Source organism: Aspergillus ibericus (genome assembly GCF_003184845.1).
Source record: "Aspergillus ibericus CBS 121593 unplaced genomic scaffold BO80scaffold_27, whole genome shotgun sequence".
NCBI classification, from domain to species: Eukaryota; Fungi; Ascomycota; class Eurotiomycetes; order Eurotiales; family Aspergillaceae; genus Aspergillus; species Aspergillus ibericus.
The window spans coordinates 316,864-339,677 of NW_020292125.1; the positions used below are offsets into that span (position 1 = coordinate 316,864).

A 22,814-nucleotide genomic window follows, 5' to 3' on the forward strand; every position below is an offset into this window, starting at 1 on the left:
AGCTACCTTTGGGTTTGTAATATGATAAATTGACTTTCTGTCCGACAGCCTCTCGATTTTCCCCCCAGGTAATCCTTTACCTTTTGGTTCCCACCCCCTCCTCCTCCCAGCTGTAAGGTACTTGGGTAATTCCGTGACTATTGCAGATATTAACCCATCAATACGTGGGTTGGACCAACGTCATCCTTCTGGTACCAGCCACGAGTTCTTTTTTCCTTTTTAACCTGCGGCCCTCAAATTCGGCCTAGGCTGCCTCATAATTTCTTCCCTTGACCATCTTGGATCAGATCTAATCTGTTACTTGCCGATAGCGATTGCTCAAAAAACAAAAATAAATAAACAGTGAGCGAGTTTGTTCTGCATCCATTCTTCAGGGAGGTAGGGCCATGTTGACCGTCCTTACCCGTTAATTACAGGCGTTATCCACTATCCTTTTTCCAAAGTCAAAGGACCTCCATGACTATCAGGCTGTCTGTGCACTAAACCGATAGGCTTCCCATAATCCCATAAGCACTCTGAAGCCACCCAGTAACTATTTCGGAGCCTTGCAACGCCCTCCCCACTGCCGACTCCCCCTTAAAAAAAAACGGAGGCTTCTTAGCCTGACACACAGCCGCGCTTGCATAACGCTGTCAAGGAATGTGTCGTCGCTGCGACATTCAAGTCTGAACACCTCCAACACCGTGCGGAATCGCTCTCGTGTTTCTTTGATCACTGTTTCCTCTTCTTTGGGCAACTTCAAGCGGACGGAATTTCTTTGTCTTTTCTTTTTCCTGTTCCTGTTCCCTTTTTTGACATCTTCATTATTGCTTTTGGAATACACGGTCCCAGCAAAATCGCCGATACCTACTCGTCCCCTTGGTACGCCGACCGCCCTCTTCAACACCGCTCCAACACACAAAACGAGGATCTTAGGCGAGCGTCTATTTTGCCTGTCGCCACCTTTTGTCATCAGGCGCGACACTCCGGATTGTTGTTACTACCAGAATAGTCGTGGGGGAACAGAGTAACAACTGGAGGGGGGAGTCCTCATCTAACATGAGGGGCGGCGCAGTTTGGTATGTGTGGTGACATTTTTTTGGATTTCAGCAGGATCTCCAATCAATTCTTCCTTTTCTTTTTTTCTCGCCGAGACCGCTCATTCGCCCTGGTGTTGTTGTTCGTTCTAGGGGGTTGGCGATTTGTGGCTCCTCCTTGAGTTGCAACTTTCTTCGACAGATCCCTACTTTTGATCATGGTCGTGTATTAGTGCGCTGTCTCTGTTATCGTTGTCGTCCAAACAACGCGTCTTCATTTGCTATCTTGCTGACCACTATGCGACTTTACAGAATTAACCGCTCCGATCTATCCTCCCAGAACCGCAACATTTCGCGTCAACTGTGCCCAGCAAGCCCGACATATTCGGAAATATTGGCTAAGGCTGGTCCGGTTCCAATCATTTCCTCATTACCATCCCAACGAGTCTTGACAAATATCGGGAATTTCAACGTCTTCTGCCGAGGGAGTGTCAGGATATTTATGCCCCCAGAGTCCGGATTATCGTGGCACTCAATCTGAAAAGGAGTAAGTTCTAGAATCAGGAGCTTGCCGCCGGCCGAATCAGATCCAAATTTAGTACAATTTGGAGTCTTTATGGCTGCTAACCTGTTTCTGCCACTAGATCCCTTTTTATCGTCCACTGGGTGTCGCAGCCGATCCTGGACGTACTATTTATTTCCCTCAGTCCAGACCGATTTCCCGGGCCAGCCATTCAGGGTCAGCTGCTGACCCGCGATTGACACCTAAGATGCCGTCGAGACAGTCCACTGTTCCCAATTTAGATCTAAGCACTTCCACACTGCAGGCGGATGCGAAGATCTCGTCTCCACTGACGCCCGGTGCCCAAAGCTCCGAGGGGCCAAGTCCCCTGACACCCCGTTCCCCCAAGTCAGCATCGAGTTCGCCATTCTTCAAAGGGGCCACAATCAGACCCGTCACACAAGATTCAACCAGCAAGTCGAATAGTCCTACGTTACCAGCCTCTCCCGGCATTGCCTCTGCAGAACCAGCTACTCCGGGCATCACGGCCATTCCCCAGTACCCCCCTTCTCCCAAGGACACCCCTAAGCATACGCGTGACCAATCGCGCTCTTTCTTCGCCAACCTCAAAGCGCCCAAGTCTTCACACAGAGCTCAACGGTCCGATAGCTCAGGAAATTCGGGCGAAAAGCCCAAGAGCCGTGGCAGCTCTCGGGACCGCAAAACGCAAATCTCAACCAAATTATACGAATCAACCCCTGACCTACCAGGTGCTATTGAACGCGCAGCCCAAGAAGAGAACCGTGAGTATTTGCGTCCAACCACCAGTCAGTGCAATGCTCTGACGAGTCCGTCCATAGGTGGTGACCGTACTGAGGGGAGGTGTCCACAACCGTCAGAGGTGAGGAAAGTGGGTACGGAGTCGGAGGCCTTCAACCTAGCCAAGAAGAACAAACCGCGCTTTGCCAATCTTCTCTCTCGCTCCCGCTCGATCCGGCTCGACGACTCCTCTATGAACAGAATTGCAAACCGCCGCCCATCCACTAGCCTTATGAGGCTTGAAGAAAATACCAGGCGGGAGGTTCAAGAACCCCCAAAGACAGCTCCACGTCATGAGCGTGGAATCAAGACAGCCGGGAATCCGACGGCTCGCAGCTATACCGCCGACCGCCCCGCCGAATACCATCACAATAGCCATTTGCGTAAAGACAAATACTACGGCGCATCAATGGTTCCGTCCGCCTCGCTGAGCCAGGTGTCAGGCGCTTCAGCGGCGCTGTTCAACAACCTCAAACAATCCTCGAGTGGTGCTGCTGATCGGATTGGCAAGGCAGGGAAAGGGTTCTTCGGCAAGATCACCAGAAGCGGGAGCACGAACGAGCGGGAGCTCGTGAACGACGACAACTACGTCTGCTCGGTGATCAATCTCCCACTGATACAACAGGCTAGGCGGACTCGCATCGCCAAACGACTGGAGGACTGTAGAGACAAAACTGAGTTTTGGATGCCTGCTCTACCGTATCGCTGCGTTGAGTAAGGAACATCGCCAACGTGTTTGACCCGGTTGCTAACGTTACGCCAGCTATCTCAATTTCAAAGGATGTGAGGAAGAGGGATTATACCGAGTCCCGGGCAGTGGGAAGGAAGTAAAGCATTGGCAAAGACGATTTGATACGGGTAGGTTGCTTCCATCAACGCTTACTCGGAGGTTTCGTGTCTAACATAAATCACTCAGAACTGGACATCAACCTTTTTGACGAGCCAGACCTCTACGATATCAACACCATCGGCTCCATGTTCAAGGCATGGCTCCGTGAATTACCGGATGAGCTCTTCCCCAAGGAGACGCAAGCCATGATCGCTGAAAAATGCGAGGGTGCGACGACTGCACCACAAATGCTCAAAGACGAACTTTCCAAGCTGCCACCTTACAACTATTACCTTCTCTTCGCCATCACCTGTCATCTAAACCTTCTACATTCCTATGTCGACCAGAACAAGATGGACTACCGCAATCTTTGCATTTGCTTCCAGCCTTGTATGAAAATCGATGCGTTCTGCTTCCATTTCCTCGTCTGCGACTGGAAAAATTGCTGGCAAGGCTGCTGGACGGAGAAGGAATACCTACAAATCGAAAAGGAAATGGATGAAAAGGAAAATGCAGCCCCAACGAATCACGAGGCGGTTCATGATTATCATCAGTATCCACATAGCGACGAAAGAGCTGTATCATCCGGTAGCAGCCAACCTGCAACTGAAGAAGAGCCACCGCGTCCGGCATCGCCGAAAGGCCGCAAACAAAGACCCAAGAACATCGAGACCTCACATGCGAGGAGCATTTCGCAGCTCCCTGAACTCGGGCCCCCACTTTCACCCATCCAGATATAGCTGGTACGACGCTCGAGGTTCGGGTGGCGAGCTTCCACTGCGCTGATCTTCACCGATATCCGTTTCCTTGCCCGACTAGGCTGGCCCCCATGTCAAAATTCCCATTTCATCATGTGTGAGGTCTGGGACTGGATCCGCAGGCCAAGCATAACGACTGAAATTATACCTTTTTATTGACATTCGGATCACTGGCCAATTCTCAATACCTTGCTCTAGACGTTGGCACATACATGATTTCCCAACTTTCGATTTTTTCATGCCTCCATCAATTTTAGTTTCGCGACGACTTTCAGCTATATTGGGCCCTTCTCAGACTGCATGCCTGGCGCCTTGGAGTCGGTTGATTTTGATCTCGACATGATGTTTCTACTTTGTTGTACAAACCTTTCTCTTCCTTTTTCTCTCCGTGCTTTCTCAATTTCACCTCCCATTTATGGCAACCTTGGCGATCTATTTCCTTCACAGCCTCTTTGGAATCATTGTATGCATGTATTCTCCTATCTCGTTTCCCACCGGTTCACCTTATTGATTCCCCCTCCTGAGCTGTTACGGCGCATTTCTGTCCGAATTCGGCAACCCATGCTTTCTTTTGCCTTTGCTTTGTACGATCCTAGACTTTCTGATGTACTCTGGTACATAGCTGTAAGATAGACCAACGACTTGCCATGCATCAAATCGAAACTTTGATATCGAAAGAACGATGATCTATTTGTGCTTCAAGTACAGAAGACGTAAGAGGCGTATCTACAAGATAAAGTGCACTAGTACATGCGAGCTCAGAACCCAAGCCCCAGTTGTGGATCTCAGGGAAAGGGAACAAATAAAGAAGGAAGAAAAGTAAAGGGGTAGTAATATGTGATATTGCTTTTTGAGCCCGGGAGACAAAGGTCCAATCGGGCAGCGTTGACATCCAAGACCAGCGACTCCAAACCAAACGCCTTGATAAGCCCCAGTGAAAGAACGAAAACGAGGCAAGATTGAAAAACAGGTGCAGCCTCGACTTGTCGAATCGTTATCAGACACACACACACAACACGATAGTTACCCTTTAACCACCACCGGACTTCCGAGACTTGCGCTCATTGGATCTCATTTTCCGCTCGTTCCGGCGTATCCTGTCCTTGCGTTCGGCACGCGATATTCCACGAATCGAGCTTCCCTTGGCTGCCGCATCCTCCTCCTTCTTCCAATCCTTCTCGTTCACCTCAACCAACCAATCATCATCCGACTTGTTCTTGCCCTTGTAGCCCCAGCGAGGCACCCACTCGCCCTTCTCTTCATCGTAAACCAACTTCTTGCGACGCTCCTTGTCGGCCAATGCGGCACCAGGCTTGCTGCTGTATTTGCCAATACCCTTCTTGCGGGCGAACAGCTCCCACTTGGTCGGTGGCTTGGGCGTCGGCAGAGGCTTGTGACGCGGGAGCACGGTGGCCGGGGACGGAAGGGACAGGAGGACACCCTGTTGGGAGGAGCTGATCGGGCAGGTGGTCAGAAGCTGGTTGAGGAGAGACTGAGTGCCATCCCGGGCTGCGGCCTTGAGAGAAGCGTCCAACGGTTCCGAGCGGGAAATCTCAAGCGGGTTGGGATCATTCGCAAGCAGGTGGCCGAGATCAAATGTGTAGGGGGTGGGCTTGGAGACAGTCACGGGCCTGTTTCATCCTCCACGGTCAGTATATGTGCTCCAATGGGTCATGTGTCTATATAGATCTCAACCGGGGAGGAATGCATTGACGTACAGTCTGTCCTGCTTGGTCTTGGAGTCAGTAGCCGCCATTTTCGACTGTAATCGCACGGACGGCGATAAGGCACTTGAATGACGAGACTGAAGGGATCGCACAGAGACTCCGATGCGAGATGGAGAACTGGGCGCAAAGGAAACGAATGGATTGACCGATCGGGTAAAGGAAAAAAAAAAGTTCGGGAGATAAAATCTCCCCGCTGCTTTTACGCCGGCTACACCGCCTGCCGCTTCGGCGGCACTGGCGCTAGCCCCGACTGGGCAAGGGACGCAATCTGCGTCGAGGCTCCAAAATGTGCTCCGAATTTCAATCCATTCCATGTCTTTGGGCGACCTTTCCGCGCAACCTCCGCTCCCCCATCCCCGCCGCAACCCCCATTGACCGTTAGAACACTGGCCACGGTGCCAGTGTGCCGCAGCACGATGGTTTCCTCCTTCTGTTGGAGCTGCCTTACCCGGCTTCCTCCCGCGCCTCGAGCCATCCTCCCGCCGACATTAACAGCACAGCGAGTAGCCGCATTTCACACGTCAACCGCGCTTTTCTCGTCGCCGGTCAAGAAGAAGAAGGGCGATGCCCCCGTGGCCAAGTTCCGCCAGGCTAAATCCGCCAAGATGAAGAAGAAGAAGCCTGTTGAGAGGACGCGTCCTCCTGCTGTCGGAGAACGCAAAGCACTCAAGAAACGCATTGTTCTCAGCAACCCCAACGCCCTTGAGATCGAGGGTATGCAGGACCTCTCTGCGGAGAACATGGTGGATGCGCGCCTTCGCGGATCGATCCTCGGTCTTCCGGTGCCGATGCTCGATCAATTGAGGGCAGTCCAGGCCTTCAAGCCCAAGCAAGGCTGGTCCATATTCCGTCGGCCGGGTACTGTGGTGAGACGGGAGACACTCGAGCTGGGAAGACTTATCGATGGCATCTCCAGTGAGGGTGAGAACAAGGGAAAGGTCGTTAGAAAGATCGTTACTGGTGTGAAGGGCTCCGGCAAGACTGTCCACCTGCTGCAGGCCATGTCGATGGCTTTCACCAAGAACTGGGTTGTTATCACGGTTCCTGAAGGTGAGTTCGTCGCGAGTGCATGTTAATACGTACATGGAGATACTGACGAAGCCATCAGCCCAGGATCTCGTCATTGCCAACACCGCCTACGCCCCGCTCTCCGATGAGAACCCGAACGTCTATGTCCAAAACGATGCCACCGCCGCTCTCCTTTCTCGCACGGTCACCGCCAACCAGAAGGTTCTGTCCTCGTTGAGCGTCTCCCAGGCTCACCCTGCCCTCAAGTCGGCCGTCAAGCCCGGCATGACTCTGGAGGCTCTTGCCAAGCTCGGTATCCAGGACCCTGCCGCTGCCTGGAACGTCTTCCAGGCCTTGTGGACTGAACTCACTGCGACGGCCCCGGCTCCTGGTTTCGAGAAGACCTTCAAGCCTCGTCCTCCCGTCCTGGTTACCATGGATAACCTGGCTCACTGGATGAAGGAGTCCAAGTACAACAGCATCAACTGCACGCCCATCCATGCCCACGACCTCGTGTTTGTCCGGCACTTCCTCTCCCTACTGAAGCCGAATGCCAACAAGCCCACTCTCCCCAACGGTGGTCTTATCCTGTATGCCACCTCCGCTTCCAACAGCCCTGCTGTCTACGGCCTTACCGTTGCTCTCAAACAACTGGCCGCTCGCCAGGCTGGCGTGAATCCCTCCTCTCCGGAGTACCCCCAGCCTGATCCGTACCTCAACGCGGACAAGCGTGTCCTGGCCGTTTTCGACGCCTCCAAGTCCACCGCCCCCAAGGAAGGCGCTCTCGAACTCCAGACTCTTAGCGGTATCACCCGGGAAGAAGCCCGAGGCTTCATGGAATACTTTGCCCGCAGCGGTCTCCTTCGCGAAACCGTCACCGACGCATGGGTTGGCGAGAAGTGGACTCTGGCTGGAGGCGGTGTGATCGGAGAGCTCGAAAAGCTCGGAAGACGACTAAGAGTAATTGCTTAGACAATCCTCTTCTTCTTGTTCTTGTTCTTCTTCCTCCCCGTCATGCTCTGTAGAGATCATCATCTTGTCTTACGTCGTTGTCTTCCCCCTCTTCAATGTTTCTTTTACTTCCCATCCTGCTGTGCCATTGGATGGGTTCGAGAATCTCTGTACTTTACCTTATCTTTGGGCTTCTTGCGCGTGTCTGTATGCATATAATGGAATTCGAAATCTATTTTTCCGGCTTCTCTTTTTGTATATCGCTGTTGGCCATTCTTCGCGGCACTCAGGCTAGTATATTTCCAGTAAACTTCTACTAAGCGAGTAGTGCGTGCATTGTTGAAAAGAACTTTATCGAGGATACAACTGGAATTCGGGAAATAGAAAGTAAAATATAAGTCACAACATCTAAAATATACTTTCCAGTCACGAAAGCCCACAAGCACATATATAAGTAAAACATCTATTAAAACCCACCGCCACAAGAAACACCAAAAAACCACTATATCAGTAGAACAAGATCAACGAAGAAAAAGCACACGTCAATACTAGCTAGCAGTCACGACAATCTTGCAAACCACATCAACAGCGTGTCTCTCATCCCCCAGCTGCCGCCTTAGGCTGTCTTTGATTCATATGTGGCCCTCCGCAATTACAAGGCCGCCCGAGCACTCGCTGCAAAGTAACAGCGGAGACCTCGTGATCATCCGGATGGAAATAGGAGATGCGGATTTCTTCATCTTTCTCGATGGGTCTGAGTGACCACACGAGGAGGCGATTGAGGACCTCAGGGTCATAGCCCCACGTTGCGTTGTTGTTGGGAGGACAGGCATGATTGAAGAGACTGAAGCCCGGGTATAGATATAGGGCGTGGAAGGTGGGGTCGAGAGCTGCTAAGTCCCGTTCTGGCATTGTCAGCTGGGCCTTGCCGGCGAGGATCTTCTTTTGGTTGATTATCTTGGTAGGTTTGCGCAGGTCTAGATCCCAGGGGACGATGTGCGCGGTGAGCTTTCTCAGGATGAGTTGGATGACCCAGGTGTCGAATGTGAGGTCCTGGAAGATGTCGACGCCGAGTTGCATGAGGATGTCAAATGGGACTTGCACGTTGCCGGCTAAGGTGAAGGGGAAGTTTTGCGTTTGCCAGTTGTTGGGGCCTTCGAGGACGAGAAGCTCGTCGATTTCATGCGCCATGAGGTGGGGGTCGCGTTTGCGTCTCTGGAGTGTGATGTCGAAGACCTCGCGGAGGAGAAGGCTCAGTAATGTGGTGTGGGCCTCGTTTGTATGTGTGTAATATTCTCGGTCGTAGCCCCTCAGAATACTGGTCATTGGCCGCATGGCGTTGTGAAGCCATTCCCAGTCCTTTCCGCATGCTTGAAAGTGATATCGGGCTCGGGCATCCGCGGCGCAGGTTTCACCCTCTTGGTTTGGTGCAGGGCAGAATGCGATGGGGACTTGTTTTGAAATGCATCTGCACGCCTCGCGGATATTACCTTGCTGGACCTCATTGCTGTAGTTCTCCTGGTGTCGGGCGGAGAGGTGTTTTTGGCAGTTGTCACACCGTAATAGTGGCTGAACAATTGGGCCCCTCGGCAGCTTGCGCAGATTGAGATGGCCTCTGATCGGAGGGATCTCGACGAAGATGATCTCCCCGGCCTCAATGTCTTCGGTGGCAACGATACTTAACTGTGTGTCGTTGTTAACTCCGTGGTTGACGTGGACCTTGCACTTTTTCCAAGGGAGACTGGGATTCTGGTCGATCAGAATCTCCGTCGCCTTGTCCACAAATTCGTCCGCAGAACGATCTTTATCATTTGCATCATATGGGTACCTCCTATCACCAAAAGCGTTGCCGGCTCTTTTCTCGTAGAAAAAGTAATCGGGCGTCATTTTCGCGGCGGTGAGGGTACGAACAGTAGGCCTCATCACTTCTGAACGGTCTTGGAATGGTGCCAGATCCCGGTCTATCATGATCATTTGGTGCGAGAGTTCGTTTTCCTTTATGTAATAGTCCTCCCAGCATTGGAGCGCCGCGAGACTGAGGCTGATGACATTCTGGATTGCCTTTCGGATAGTAGGTACAAAATAATTGACCCCATTAGATTGGCGCAACCACTCGAGTTCAGGATATGGATTCCCTGTGGTGGGATCTCTCTCCTGAGCTCTGATATGCTGCTCCAGAGCGTGCCACGTCCGAGTATAGAGTCCAGGTTGACGAGTCCGGAGTGAAGGGTTCACCAACACCTCACAAAGTAGTTGCGCTCGGTAAGCATCTCCGACAGCAAGGTCAAAGAAGGCTTGTTGATAGTGGCAATAGGCCCGACTCAGCCAATAGGTCGGATTATACGGGCTGACAAGGATAGCGCAAGTGTACATGTCAAGGGGCCCGATTGCACTCTCATCCGTGATCTCGATAGCGTACTTGGCGGTATCGTCTCTTTCAATTCCCCAGTGGGTCAGGTCACTCCGTGGTAGGACGTGGTATCTTCGATGCTTTCTGCGTTTATCATCCCGGAGACGCTGACGCAACTGGGCTACTGTGCCTGCATTGGAGAGGTTCCGTTTCTCGAGCGTATCTCTCAGCTGCTGAGCTTTCATACCCGAAATGAGCTGTCCGGCTACGCGATCAGGGTCCTCCGTAATGTCCCCAAGATCGAAGCCTTGGCCCGTGAAGATGTCGTCGAATGACCAGGCTTGAGCGTTCAGTCCAGAATCTACCCATCTCTGCTCCCAATTTCCGGGTCCAAGTGGCACAAGGTACTCTTGCATCAGGTGGTTGTAGACGTTTCTGGCAAGAGCATGCATTGGTTGTGCATGTGCTTCCTCGTCGTTAGTTGGTCTGAGGAAACGAGGCTGTTCTCCCAAGCTCTCCCCAAGAAACGAGTCTGGAAGGGACCAGAATCGACGCGCAATCTTAGCATCATCTTTGCTCAGATGCGGTGCCCATTCTACCTCGTCATAGAGATCGGGTCTCGGAGGGAAGGGGGGCGGCGCAACCGCTTGATGGGCTGGAGGGGTATTGTAGCGACTCTTTGGTAACTTATTGGCCATGATCGTTTGCAAGCTGCAGCCCTGTTAAAAGATACTCCCTCTGACGTTTTTTAAGTGCCGTGAAGCAAATGCCAACTGAGTCTGGGTATTATTTCGCAAAACCAGAGCATATGGAGTGATTCCATCGATTATATGGGACTGATTTTCTTTCATAAACACCTCTCCCCGGAGAACTTAAACCAGAAATACTGGGCAGTGAAGCAATAGGACAGACAAAGACTAGCAGATTATGTCCCAGAAACCGAGCTTCTTTGAAACCTCTGAAACAAGAGTACCTCGTGGCGAAGACTCCAGACAAAGAGTGGCTCCTAGGACATGTCAGTTCTTTGTGAATGCCGTTACTTTTGCACGGAAAACGGTGCCAGAGGACTAGTGTACACCCCATTGCTATTGTCGTACTATGTACAAGCCGCGAGCCACAGTTGACTCGGCACTGAGGCTGGTCCTCGGGGGTAAGATATTGATGCTATCCTTACAGTTTCCGCCCCGCATCTATGGTCGGTGGGGGCCATCAGCGTATGTCGGTCGGCCATACTCTACGGTGAGTGACTATGAGACATTCCGTCCCCATCGTCGGCATCTGAGCCAGGTCCCCGTATGGTGTGTCGAGTGTAAGGTGTAGAGGCGCAGGTGGAGAGTGAAGAGTTGGAAGGGTGGATGAAGTGTGGATGAAGTGTGGATGGGTGCAAGTGGGGAAGTGCGGGCGATGGCGTCGTCGATGGCGATGCGCCCATGGATAAATTTAGCGACTCGGCACAGCCTTACTGCTCGGTTGCTCCCGATCCTCAGCAGCGAGAGGTGAGATCCAAGTGAACCCTGCGAACTGCTGCGGTGCAATCGAGTCGGTGACCTTGATCCGGTCAGCCGATCCAGTCTGCCTCGTGTCTTCTGCCCCTGACTCCTGACGTCGCGGCGCCTTTTCACCTACATTCCCCCCGCGCTGGACAGAGGATCCTCTGTCCTCTATCCTCTAGTAACAACTGTCGCATCCTGAACAAATTTCCGACGATGTACGGGTCGCATTCTGGTCAACAAGGGTCGGCTCCTTCGCAGCCCGAGTGGCGTCTGCCGTCCAAGACGCAGCGACCAGCGCAACAGTCGCAGTCTTCGCAGCATCCTCCGCAACCGTCATGGCGAGCTTCCTCTCCGCCTCCTCCGCCTCGCCCTCCCCGTCCAACATCGTCGCCATACGACCCCAATATCTATGGCCAGATCTCCAGTCCCTCGCCGGCTATTAGTGTCGGTACAAGCATATCCCCAGTTCCTGGCGCTGCGGGCGCCGATACTACGCAATGGGGAGTCAAGTATAACAGGCACCAACTTCATGCGCAGTCACCCCCACCACTGCCCGTGAGTGCTGACCCTATCCCTGAGGGGTCGCAATGTCCTGACAGACAGAAACAATTAGCCTCGACCCCCGAGTACGACACAACCACCGCAGGCGCAGTCTCCACTCGTGAGCCCCTTGGATCCCACTCAGCATTTACCAGCTAGCCAGGGTTTGGCGACCCAGCCTGCGGTAGACCCCTATCAGCAGTGGTCAACAAACGCTCCATATGCATCCCAACAGCCTGTCAATTCTTTGCCGTCGCAACCCCCGCCGCCACCTCCTATTCCCTCGGACTATCAGAGCTCAAGTTCACAGCAGAGCAACTCATGGCAGCAGCAGCAGCAGCAGCAGCAGCAGCAGCCACCACCGCAGCAACTACCGCCCCCCTATTCCAGCGTCCCTCTCACTCAGTATCATGGTTCCCCGATTCAGCAGTCGGCGACCTTGCCAAGCAACCCAACAAATGCAGGGCCCATTGCACCCGGCTGGGGCATTTCGCAGAGCCCAGGTCCCCAGCAGACCGCCCATTTGCCTTACCAGGAGCAGGTTCCTGTGGTAGCGACTATTAGCACGGAGTATGGAGTGTTACCAACTGCTCCTCCACCGGTGCCTCCCAAGACCAGCCCCATCACTGCACCGACTAGTGCTTCCATTCTGGGCTCTGGTGGTCCTTCCGACTGGGAGCACTTGTCGCCTACTCCAGGGAACGTCGATGATATGGGAACTTTTGGTCCCAACCGCCAAGCGTCACCCTCTTTGAACTCGCCGTCCGGGGTTTCTTCGAGCCAGCCAACAACTCCAGCTAAGCCAACTAGGCAAGAAACGTCCATTAGCTCTACCACGCCTACAGGTCCTCTCACCCATGTTGGCGAGCAGAGTCAGGTTGAAGGCCCTTTAGGTAGTTCAAGCATGGCGCAAGATGATCAGAATTTACCCCCTCCAACCACAATGGAAAGTGCTGGGTCTGTTCATAGCCATATCTCCACTTCGGAACCACCTGAGAGCATTGACGGCATCATCGAAGCTTGGAATCGGCCTATCACCTCGCAACCCTCCATTGGGCAACATCCTCAAAGTTTAGAGTCCCGAGCTGGAACATCGCAGAAGCCTAGTCCCATTGAAACCCCCAAGCCAAGACAGGAACTCACGCTCCCTCGCAAAGAAATTCAGTCGGGGTCAGCCTCGGTAGAGGCAGATACCGCCACCACTAAGGTTAATACAGAAAAACGGACAATTCTCCCCGCCTTTGTATCAGTTGACCCGTACGATGATCTTGATCCTTGGTCCAAATCCTCGCTGGAACGTTACGTTGCAATGTTGCGAAAAGAGGCGGTGGCCGATTCCGATGCAGAGCGTTTTAGTATTTTCACGACTTTCATGGCAAAAGAGACAAAACTACGAGAGATCCTATTCAATGTTGAGCCTGACTCGACACCTGTGGAAGATGTCGTAGGGGGTTCGCGACAACCAACGCCTTCTCTGCAGGAGCCGTCCAATAAGCCTGATGACAACAACCCTCCTGTGGAAACTGGGCTGATACCCGTCGAAACCGATGATGACTATTTTATCTCAACCAATGACCATGGTGACTCGGGAGATGGAAGCTACAGCCCCGGAGGGCGCCCGATTCTTCCTACAACACAGACGCCTAGTGCAACCAGTCTGCGAAGATCGGCTTCACGATCCACCTCGGAGCCGCCCTCCATGCTGAATGATTCGGAACGTGAACATACTCTACCTCCTTTGACCACTAATCCCCCACAGCCTATTTACACCCCGTTCCGCTACACCGAAGGGCCCCAGCGAGGCTCCGACGAACTGGTGTTCGACCAGCCCGCCTACCAGGCCTATTCAGCTCTGCGGCAGGCGTCGGCAGAGAGTGGACGGGTGATGTCAAATGCTCCAGCCTCAATACCCCAGGAGAGATCAAGTTCCGTGGTACCTTCGAGTCAAAACGAACATGATGAGACGTTTATTGGACTTATTAGGGAGAAAAGCATTGCCTACCGCAAGAGAGCACCCCGAAAAACGTCCTCTCCTCCACCACTACCGGCTTCCCTCCGGCAGGGGAAACAAGCTAGTCCAGTCGACGAGCTGCGCTCAATGGTGTTGTCGCCATTAGCTAAGCAAGCAGAGAGTTCTTGGAACACGAGCACTAGAAAGAAACTGGAAAGTTTCTCGACTGACTTCGCTTATATCCGCGAGGCGGTGAAATCTTGGGAGGTTACGAGTAAATCTCGCAGAGAGAAACTGGACAAGGAGCGGATTCAACGTCAGGAGGAGTCAGAAAAGCGCATCGATGCACTCTTCAACGGGAAGGAGATCGGCTATGCCGATATTAACGTGCTGGAGGAGGAGTTCCGTCAGAAGGAGGCTCGCGCCCAGCTAGAGGAAGAAAGACAGGAGCTGGAAGAATTTGTGTCCAACGTTTTCGAGCCCTTAGATCGGCGCTTGAAAGAAGAAGTAACCGCTCTTCAGGCGATCTATGAATCTGCGCTTGCTCAGCTCGATCAGGAAAATGGCCGGGTCAAGAAGCCGATCACTGACAAATACAATTTGTCGCAGACGATGAAAACGGCGAATGAGATTTATCGTAAGCTCGAGGTACGCTACCAGAAATGTCTGGAAATTGCTCTGGATCGTGAACGCCGGCGGAAGAAGGCTGAAAGACGGCCTCTTGTTTTCATGGGCGACTCGCTAGCCCTTAAACGAGTGGATAAAGAATTCGATCAAATGGAGAAGCGAAACATCCTTGAAGCGGCCAGGGAACGGGATGAGAGGGCCAATCGACTGATGGACTCCTTCGATGATGCCATTATGCATGGTCTGGGAGAAAACCAGAGCCGCCTTGATGAAGTTGCTGCGAAGGTGGCCAAGGTCGACGCTGCAACCATTCGTTCGTCTGCGTTGTCCGAGTCCGAAGTTGAACAGCTGCTTAAGTCGGTTTATGATATGGTTGAGTCTCTGCGTCAAGATTCCGAGGCTATCTTGCACAATTTCGATGTCGTTGATTCGGTGCTCAATGATGCGGATTACAGCGTTTCTGTCGCCGAGGCGCGTTGCTCGGACGCTGACGCTGACGTTTTCCGTCGGCTTGCTGACGAGAAACGGAAGGAAGATGATAAGATCCAGGCGAATCTGAAGTCCAAGCTGGAGAGTATCAGGACCGGCCCGGCAAAGATCGCCACTGGCATAAACGACCTCCTTAAGTCTTTGGGCAAGGCTCCTATCATTGAACGGCCGGGTTCTTCACAGCCCCCTACCGACGCGCTTGCATCAGCGTCCCATCTCCCTACAGGTAATATTGCACCACGGAAGGCCGACGAAGACCCTGAGCACCAGGAGCGGCTCCGGAAAGCATTGGAGAATGCAAAAAAGAGAAACGCTGCGAGGAAGAATACTGAATCAAGCCGCCCTTGAGTAGATGCGGATCCGCTTTCGTCCCGGCTGGGGACTTATTACTATCATATAGATCAATCATGATGAAACGAATCTCTTTTTTATTTGGCAATTCTTCTACACGCTCTTATTATCATTACCATATCTATACCTTTCCTCTGTGCACTCTTCCTGTTTCCTCGATTTTGTCGTCAATTCCATTCTCGTGGTCCCGTTCAATTCGTCGAAGACGGGGGCTTCTATTCCATAATCGTTGTGTAAGCTAAATTCCAAGAGATCCTTATTAATAGCTAAATCGCCGAACACCCGCTGTAGATTCGGGGAAAGAATCGGGCTTGAGGAAGGAGGCTCTTACTGCCAGCGGTCACGGGGCCCAGCTCAGCTCCCCACAACACCCACGGTCGACTCCCTTCAGTCAAAAGATCAGAGCTTCCAGGATGCCCAGAACTTTCAAATACAGCCCCAATTGCTATGGGCTGAATAACTCATCCTTTGTTGGTGCCAGCTATTTGGCATGTCATATATGAAACAGGCTCATCCTTCGTCAAGCGCCCATAAAGAAATAGCCAGTCAAATTTCACTTGGCTCCCCTTGGGCGTGAGTCAGCATCTTCTCCCCCCGTCATCTGCGATAAGTATTTTATACTAAGATTATATGAGAAAAAGATATTTCCTCGTGGACATTTGAGCTGATAAGTTCGGTGAGCGCAGATACGAGGACCCAGTTTAATGAGGCACTATGGAAAACTCCGGAGCTTTCAAGACACCACTTATGCCGTTGTTACGTTATCGGAAGGAAGACACAACGATAAGAGCCGGGACTCGCAGGTACTCGTCAGACCTGCAGCAACATAAAGGCCGTCGATGATTGCGTGCCACGTTGATAGTGTGGGAGATGCGCGTACACAGCATCGAGAAGGCTACGGAAGCCTCTGGACCAGTGGCACAGACTTGCGCTGCGGCAGGTGTCGCAGATTTACCCATCTTGAGTCTCTCGGGGCGCAGAGCGATAGGCGTTCCGAGTGTGTGGTCGAGAGGAGGGGGCGCCTATTCCCTTCCCGCAAACTCTCTATAAGCGAATCGTGGGTGGCCATCACCCACCATGAAATCCATGGTAACTGATGACCCAGTTGCTGAGGCTGCGCCGCCTGTGCCACATGGATGGAACCATTAACCGCACTTCATATCGCCGCAGGTGTGGTACACGATAGATTGCGGCGCACCCTGAAATCCGGTCCCCTTACACGGAGCCTTAGGTGGCTTTGACAAATCGGTACCCGCGGCCCATAAGTCTCCTCCGGCTGTATTACGAGGGCCGAGAGAGGTCAATTTCTTTCGGCCATTGACTGGCGTAGAAATGCAGTGCCACCAGATGCACCCTCCGAGGAAGGGCCAATAGTATAATTCCCCATAGGAATTTTCCGTGTTGGATAGAAGATGCTGGCGGAGTGGGAAAAGACGCTGCCCAGCTTGCGGCGACACACAGTCAAAGCAATGTTTCGATCCCGTCTCCTTTTGCAACCGGCTGCCGCCTGTCATTAGAGCCTGCGCCGCTGACCAAGTATCTGCTGCGATGGCACGGGTTGTCAAGGAGCGGTGCATTAACCATCCGGCACATCTAGCTTATGACTACAGGCTGCTCGGATGTATTAACTTGGCTGTACATTGTGATTCGTGCAGTTGGGTGCGCATGATTGCTTCTGGCTCTCGATATGGTTCAGCCGGGGGTCCTGTGATTTCCAGATTCTCCAGTCCTGACTCCTGTTACCGGAGCTACGCCGAGTCTCCCACCGATTTTCAGTACAATCTTGTGTCGCCTCTGCATCCACAGCGGGGGATTCAAGCCCTCCTGCGCCAAGCTGGCGTTAAAGGATGATGCCACCGCAAAACCGGGGATTCCCATAACATTGTGGCGTGTGTATGCTCGCGTACATCCAAGTGACAGCTCCGTATTCCTTTATGCGGCGAAGTCAGGGGCCACTGACGGCGCTGCCCGGGCTCAGGGATGAGTCAAATTTCAACAGTAGATCATGTCGAATCCCTCATTGTCTCTTATCGCTGTGGCAGAGAGGCGATTGCGGCGAGCTTGGAGCATTTGCTGGTCCCCAGTACCCGCTTCCACCCTTGGTTCGGAGCAAACTCTATATAAATCGGTCTCGCCGTTGCAGACACCAACAAATACCAATCCTGTCCAGGGGCCACCTGAACCAAAAGTAAAACTTATTGAGAGTGATTGCTCATGTCTACCCCGACCAGGCAGTTCCACGGCCTTTCCATCACTGGTGATATGCCCATGACACGCCCCCAGACCCCGAGAGAGCCACCCACCGATGACAGCGATAGCAGCGAGCTCCATGAAAGCGACAGCGAGGAGAGCCATGCTGATGGGGACTCGGTTGTATCCTCCATACGCGGAAAATCAGGGATTACCTATGACCTTGCCAAACTTGATTCTGACTCTGAGGCCAGGGCTCTTGTTGGGCTGACAAGCCAGTTCAATGTGGCCAGCTGCTGTGCGACGCCAACAGGGTTTGATTTCCAACTCACAGAGCAACCTCGGGTTCACATCGGGTCAGGAGGATATACGTGCACCTGCTCGACATTTTCTGCCCGACCCAGCGTGGTCTGCCAACATATCTTTGTGAGTAGCCTCATGCCCCCACCTGATTCGAATTTTTCCTTTTTCCTCCGGTGTACTGACCCCCAGCAAAAGTGGCTTCTTGATCAGCTTCATGGCTGTTTTATCCCACAATCTCCTCCCTCCGACATACCTCTGTCGAGCGATGGACGTCTAGCGGAATTTGAGCGGGTGGAACACCTCTTGGACGGCAAGCTGGAAATCATTGCAGACCAGCTGAGATGGCAATATGTTCGCTCCGAAGCCGAGGGTGGAATGAGTCGCCAGGAGATGGTCCGGGACATTTTGTCTGCCTTCAGCACGGTTATACTGCCAGAGGACTTCCGTCTCGACCTTCTGGATGACGCAGGACAGTCGCGCACTCCCGAACAGTGTGTTGTGCAGGGGGACTTCGAGGCCACGATGTTTCGGCTCGCCGTGCATGATGACGGGGTTTATTCTAGCCTCTGCAAGGCGATGCCCATTGGAGCCTGCGCGGTGATCTATTTCGACAAGGTGCACCACCGACTGCGAACCTTACTGGCAGATTTCGATCGGTATTGCCTAACGGGGCAGGCTCCGAATGCAGCCGTCACCATGGACATTGAAACTGTAATCAAAGAAATCCAACGCAACGTTGATCGGGTCCGGGAAAACATCATCACTCGAGCACCGCATGGAATGGAGGGGGCTGCCAAAACCTTGGTCACCCTGCTGGAGGATATCTGCAGTCGCAATAAGGATGCGTTAGAAGGGAACGATTGGGGCCGAACGACATTCCACGGGGAGGATGAGGATCAACGCAATTTGTTCCATCGGCTTATTGGAGGAACTGCTGAGGAGACGGGGGAACAGTTTATTCTCGACGCCCTCGAGCATTTGCCAGCTTCAGACCTTCACCAATTTGTGGGCAGACTGAAGGCCATCCTACACCGAATTGAAGTGGATCGAGCCCCAAAGGCTTTTATACTCCGATTCAGCACGTTGATCCGTGCTGCGGAATCTCCCAATGCCAACGCTGGGCAGAAGCGACCGTCTTCAGCTACGAGTCGGGGCGACAGCAAGCGAACTCGGTGAAATTGGGGGAATTCATTCGCCGACTGTTGGAGAGCAACAGTGATTGATTACTGCATGACTGGGCGGCTATCTCATTGGTATTATTCTACACTATTTGTCTGCATCGCGAAGCGCAAGTTGGTTCAATTGATTATCTTGATAGCTGGCACAATGATTCTTGTCTACCTCACCAGCTGGTCTGGGATCGTTAATCCTTCACCATGACGTGATACCGTTTCCTTTGTTCTAACTTTCTTTCGTCCCTCTTGAGAAATTGTACCGCCACCAGCTGCCACGGGATAGTTCCAACCTTGTTGATGGGATGACACAAGCACCGAGGCGGTCCCATGGTTGAAAGCGTACCAAAGAATGCGTCCTGGCATGATCACCCAACCTTATATTAGCACTCACTGTTGCCGCCGACCCGACGGGACGGTTCGATACGATCCCAGTACCGTGGTCATCGCGAACCCCTCAATCAAGCAATGGGAAGAGAATCCGGTTCTTGCTCGCACTCAAATACCCATCCCAGAAGTTCCATCTTTGGTACCAACCGAACACCATCGAGGCTGAGCCGATGGCCAGTCGTCGGCCTAAGGCCGCATGACGTCTACGGACACCAGTCGTCGGTTCCACTAGGGAAGGTGTCCAACTGCCGGTGGAACTTGTGTAACCCTGAACGCGGGCGTGCAGGCCAATCGGCGCGTACTGAATAGAGTTTGGCATGTCTAGATGCATGCCTGAGGCCGATGGGTCCTTCCCAGCTGCTCGGTACCCTGGCCCGCGGAGTTGGTACATCGCCGTCGGAGAATCTTACCCCGTGCATTGATTCTGCAGCACGGAGTACGTAGCCATGAGGTATCTACTCCGGACTATTTACTGTAATCTGTTGATGGCAAAGATGAAAGCAGAATTTGCTCCCTACGTACTTACCTTCCGGCGCCTCCGAAATTGCACTTAGTAATACATTGAATGATGGACGGTCTCAAAATCAAGTTCCCCCGAAATTTCGCCCGTCCACTAGTAACCGGCCCGGCAATTTCATCCGCTCAATAACCTCAGTCCACACAATCATCGACTTAATAATTAATAAAAGGCAGAGCTAGTAACTCCGTAGTACGGAATTAGTACACTACCGTGCTCGGGACTCACTGTGTGCACTATTTGCCGTCAAGTAGTGGACCAACAGCACTCGGCCGAACCCGGGATAGCTCGGTGGCCTTAATATGCCTGAGGCAGGTGCTGAAGACATCCAGGTATACCATGTACGAAGCACCAGAGAATCATAAAGAAATCCAGAATTTAATAGAGCAATAAGAATCGCCTATATCTCTTTTGAATCATGTTCACTTTCAAGGTCAGATAACCCTCAAGCCAGGTAAAGTGAAAGTCGAGAGATAGATAAATTGACTGTGGGGACGTTTCGCATTTCATTTTGGTTGAAGCTTGGTTACTTTTGGCTGATAGTGTAAAATACAAGACGGGTTTACAACAACCAGGCCGGCTGGCCCAATGGTAAGGCGCTTGACTACGGATCAAGAGATTGCAGGTTCGAGTCCTGCGTCGGTCATTCTTTTTGGTTTTTTTCGTTCTTTTTTCATTGGCTTTGCTGGGGTGGAAGAGGATGGATGGATGGGAGATGGTGTTTCTTCTCTTTTATTTGCTTTTTCTTCGGGGGAGTGCAAGGCGGGGTAGTGGGGTTCAATATTTTGCTTTTTCTTTTTACTTGTATGTTTTTGTTTGGAGTTCCATGGTATAGGGGATTGGTGTGCTTGGATTGAATCATAGTGTGTTGTTGGGTAGTAATAATCTCTGTTGGTATATATCGTTGTTAAACCTCAACTCCGAATAGGTATGAAAGCAGAGCTACATCAAACTACGACAAATCAAGGACTACTCGTCCCTGCAACTTGCCCTGACCGATCTCCTCAAAAACACCCGTCAATGCTTCCATCTTCTCCGTCCGGAAGTGAGCCTTGATAATGCCTCGCGCGGCGAAATTCAATGTCTCGATCGCTTCTTTGCGCGTGCCCACCGCTGACCCGGTGATGGTGAGTTGTTGAGAAATCATACGTCCAGGGAATGCGGTCGCAATGGCCTGGGGTGCGTTCTCGGGAATGCCTACGCAGACGAGCGTGCCGTTGAAGCGCAGGAACAGCGGGGCTTGGGCGTAGGCGATGTTGGATGCAGTGCATACCAGTACGGCGTGTGCGCCCAGGCCGTCGGCTAGGGATTTGATGTGAGCGGCGATAGCTGCGCCCTTGTCATCACGAGGGAACTGGGTGATGTCGACGAAGTGCTCGGCGCCCGAAGCCTTGACGAGCTCTTCTTTGCAGCCGTGGTCAATCCCGATCACCCGGAATCCCATGCCCTTGCTTGCGAGTTGCACGGCGAGATGGCCGAGGCCACCTCCGGCGCCGGAGATTACGACCCATTGGCCCGGTCGGGCGTTGCTGCGCTTGAGAGCAGAGTAGACGGTCACCCCGGCGCAGAGCATCGGGGCTGCTTCGTCCGATGCGAGGCCGTCCGGGATCGGGGTCACATAGTTGGCTGGGCCGAGGGTGTACTGTTGGAATGTGCCGGGGGTGTAGTATCCGGAGACCTTACGGTTGAAGCAGATCCCGTCCGCGCCCGCGTGACATGGTTCTATCGTTGCCATTGTCAATATAGGTCTGCCTGGGATCATGGGATGGATAGGATAGACGCCACCCACCGCAATTTCCGCATATACCGGAAACCCATTTGATTCCTACTCTGTCGCCGATCTTCAGGCCGGAATTCTCGGTTCCAGGACCCAGCGTCACGATCTTACCGACTCCTTCATGGCCGCCAACCTGGCCTGCCGGTGTGGGGTCGGGGAGGCTGCTCCACTAGTCAAGTTAGAATGGATATGCAGCTGGAATACAGCTCACTACTCACAGTGTTGGTCATTACTCCATAGTCAGAGTGGCAGACGCCTGAATGGGTGCTTCAGATCCCCGTTAGTCGAATGAATCATTGTACTGGTCTCGATAAAACTTCATGGATGTTGTATGGGTGGACACGCTGCACCAGACACTAGAAAAGAATGCGCCACGTACAGATTGATCAAGACTTCACCCACCCCAGGCTCGGGCACATCTAACTCGACGACTTTCGTAGACACAGTGCCGGGCTGGTCATAGATGGTAGCCTTCTGCTTTGCTGGAATTTCCGGCATAGCTGCACCACCGTTGCCATCAGTAGACGCAGTCATGTTCGCAGGGCTATGGTATCTTCGTTGTTGTAGAGAGAGGGAAGCGAAACCCAGCGATCGCAGACCAAGGATGCAACCTCTCTTTATCCCCGCCCCCCCCAGTCGATACGCTAAATGAACTGGGATCATCCTGACGGATCATTGCCGGTACTGGCCAAGAAACAGGCCGTTCGTACGACCGCGTAGATTGCTGAGTCTCAGATCTCCATCATTGAAAGAAGCGAGACCGCCGTCAACTGCAACCGAGGCACAGTCCGGGGTATGACATCGTCATTCGCCATACCCCTCTTTCTTTGAGTCTGGAGAATACCTCCTGACAACTGAGAAGCTCGTATAATTCCCCGCCATAACCTAGGCATCGAGGAATCCCCACCGCCGAAGCCAAACCATCTCTGGCCGAAGTGCGATTGGTGAGGGGTAACGGATTGCCCGAAATTGGGTCTGTCGTGGAGCTGGAGGATCCCAAACGACGAAAAAAGCAGCGATGGGCCCTGGGGCCATCCCCCAGATATATAAAGCC

The 22,814-nt window shown here is 52.7% G+C and overlaps 8 protein-coding genes and 1 non-coding gene across 9 annotated transcripts; 5 read left to right on the forward strand and 4 right to left on the reverse strand.

Annotated features, from left to right (window-relative positions):
- Nucleotides 1-377: 377 nt before the first annotated feature.
- BO80DRAFT_121160 (uncharacterized protein) lies at nt 378-1,060 on the reverse strand. Its single transcript, XM_025713492.1, has one exon. The coding sequence runs from the start codon at nt 950-952 to the stop codon at nt 533-535; it is 420 nt and encodes a 139-aa protein (XP_025574008.1). The 5' UTR covers nt 953-1,060; the 3' UTR covers nt 378-532.
- Nucleotides 1,061-1,456: 396 nt separating this feature from the next.
- Nucleotides 1,457-4,065, forward strand: BO80DRAFT_121127 (putative Rho GTPase activator (Bem2)). Its single transcript, XM_025713491.1, has 4 exons — nt 1,457-1,563; nt 1,661-3,051; nt 3,101-3,195; nt 3,254-4,065. The coding sequence occupies exons 2-4, from the start codon at nt 1,787-1,789 to the stop codon at nt 3,904-3,906; spliced, it is 2,013 nt and encodes a 670-aa protein (XP_025574009.1). The 5' UTR covers nt 1,457-1,563; nt 1,661-1,786; the 3' UTR covers nt 3,907-4,065.
- Nucleotides 4,066-4,587: 522 nt separating this feature from the next.
- On the reverse strand, nt 4,588-5,794 carry BO80DRAFT_409962 (ribosome biogenesis protein RRS1). The gene is made up of 2 exons (XM_025717904.1): nt 5,643-5,794; nt 4,588-5,555 (listed from the first exon to the last, which is right to left on the reverse strand). Exons 1-2 carry the CDS (start codon nt 5,678-5,680, stop codon nt 4,955-4,957), a joined length of 639 nt encoding a protein of 212 aa, XP_025574010.1. The 5' UTR covers nt 5,681-5,794; the 3' UTR covers nt 4,588-4,954.
- Nucleotides 5,795-5,967: 173 nt separating this feature from the next.
- On the forward strand, nt 5,968-7,975 carry BO80DRAFT_426359 (mitochondrial 37S ribosomal protein mS29). Its single transcript, XM_025719748.1, has 2 exons — nt 5,968-6,701; nt 6,760-7,975. The coding sequence occupies exons 1-2, from the start codon at nt 6,068-6,070 to the stop codon at nt 7,629-7,631; spliced, it is 1,506 nt and encodes a 501-aa protein (XP_025574011.1). The 5' UTR covers nt 5,968-6,067; the 3' UTR covers nt 7,632-7,975.
- BO80DRAFT_121172 (uncharacterized protein) lies at nt 7,920-10,858 on the reverse strand. The gene has a single exon (XM_025713493.1). It carries the CDS (start codon nt 10,656-10,658, stop codon nt 8,208-8,210), a length of 2,451 nt encoding a protein of 816 aa, XP_025574012.1. The 5' UTR covers nt 10,659-10,858; the 3' UTR covers nt 7,920-8,207.
- An 808-nt stretch (nt 10,859-11,666) lies between these two features.
- On the forward strand, nt 11,667-15,408 carry BO80DRAFT_358914 (uncharacterized protein; the record flags this gene model as incomplete). The annotated part of the gene is made up of 2 exons (XM_025715898.1): nt 11,667-12,008; nt 12,067-15,408. The coding sequence occupies 2 exons, from the start codon at nt 11,667-11,669 to the stop codon at nt 15,406-15,408; spliced, it is 3,684 nt and encodes a 1,227-aa protein (XP_025574013.1).
- A 1,899-nt stretch (nt 15,409-17,307) lies between these two features.
- On the forward strand, nt 17,308-19,307 carry BO80DRAFT_121177 (uncharacterized protein). Its single transcript, XM_025713494.1, has 2 exons — nt 17,308-18,027; nt 18,100-19,307. Exons 1-2 carry the CDS (start codon nt 17,626-17,628, stop codon nt 19,078-19,080), a joined length of 1,383 nt encoding a protein of 460 aa, XP_025574014.1. The 5' UTR covers nt 17,308-17,625; the 3' UTR covers nt 19,081-19,307.
- A 1,250-nt stretch (nt 19,308-20,557) lies between these two features.
- BO80DRAFT_t201 lies at nt 20,558-20,629 on the forward strand. The gene has a single exon. It is a non-coding gene; the product is annotated as a tRNA-Arg (tRNA).
- Nucleotides 20,630-20,935: 306 nt separating this feature from the next.
- Nucleotides 20,936-22,294, reverse strand: BO80DRAFT_456390 (zinc-dependent alcohol dehydrogenase; the record flags this gene model as incomplete). The annotated part of the gene is made up of 4 exons (XM_025722167.1): nt 20,936-21,705; nt 21,773-21,929; nt 21,979-22,027; nt 22,140-22,294. 4 exons carry the CDS (start codon nt 22,292-22,294, stop codon nt 20,936-20,938), a joined length of 1,131 nt encoding a protein of 376 aa, XP_025574015.1.
- Nucleotides 22,295-22,814: the final 520 nt, after the last annotated feature.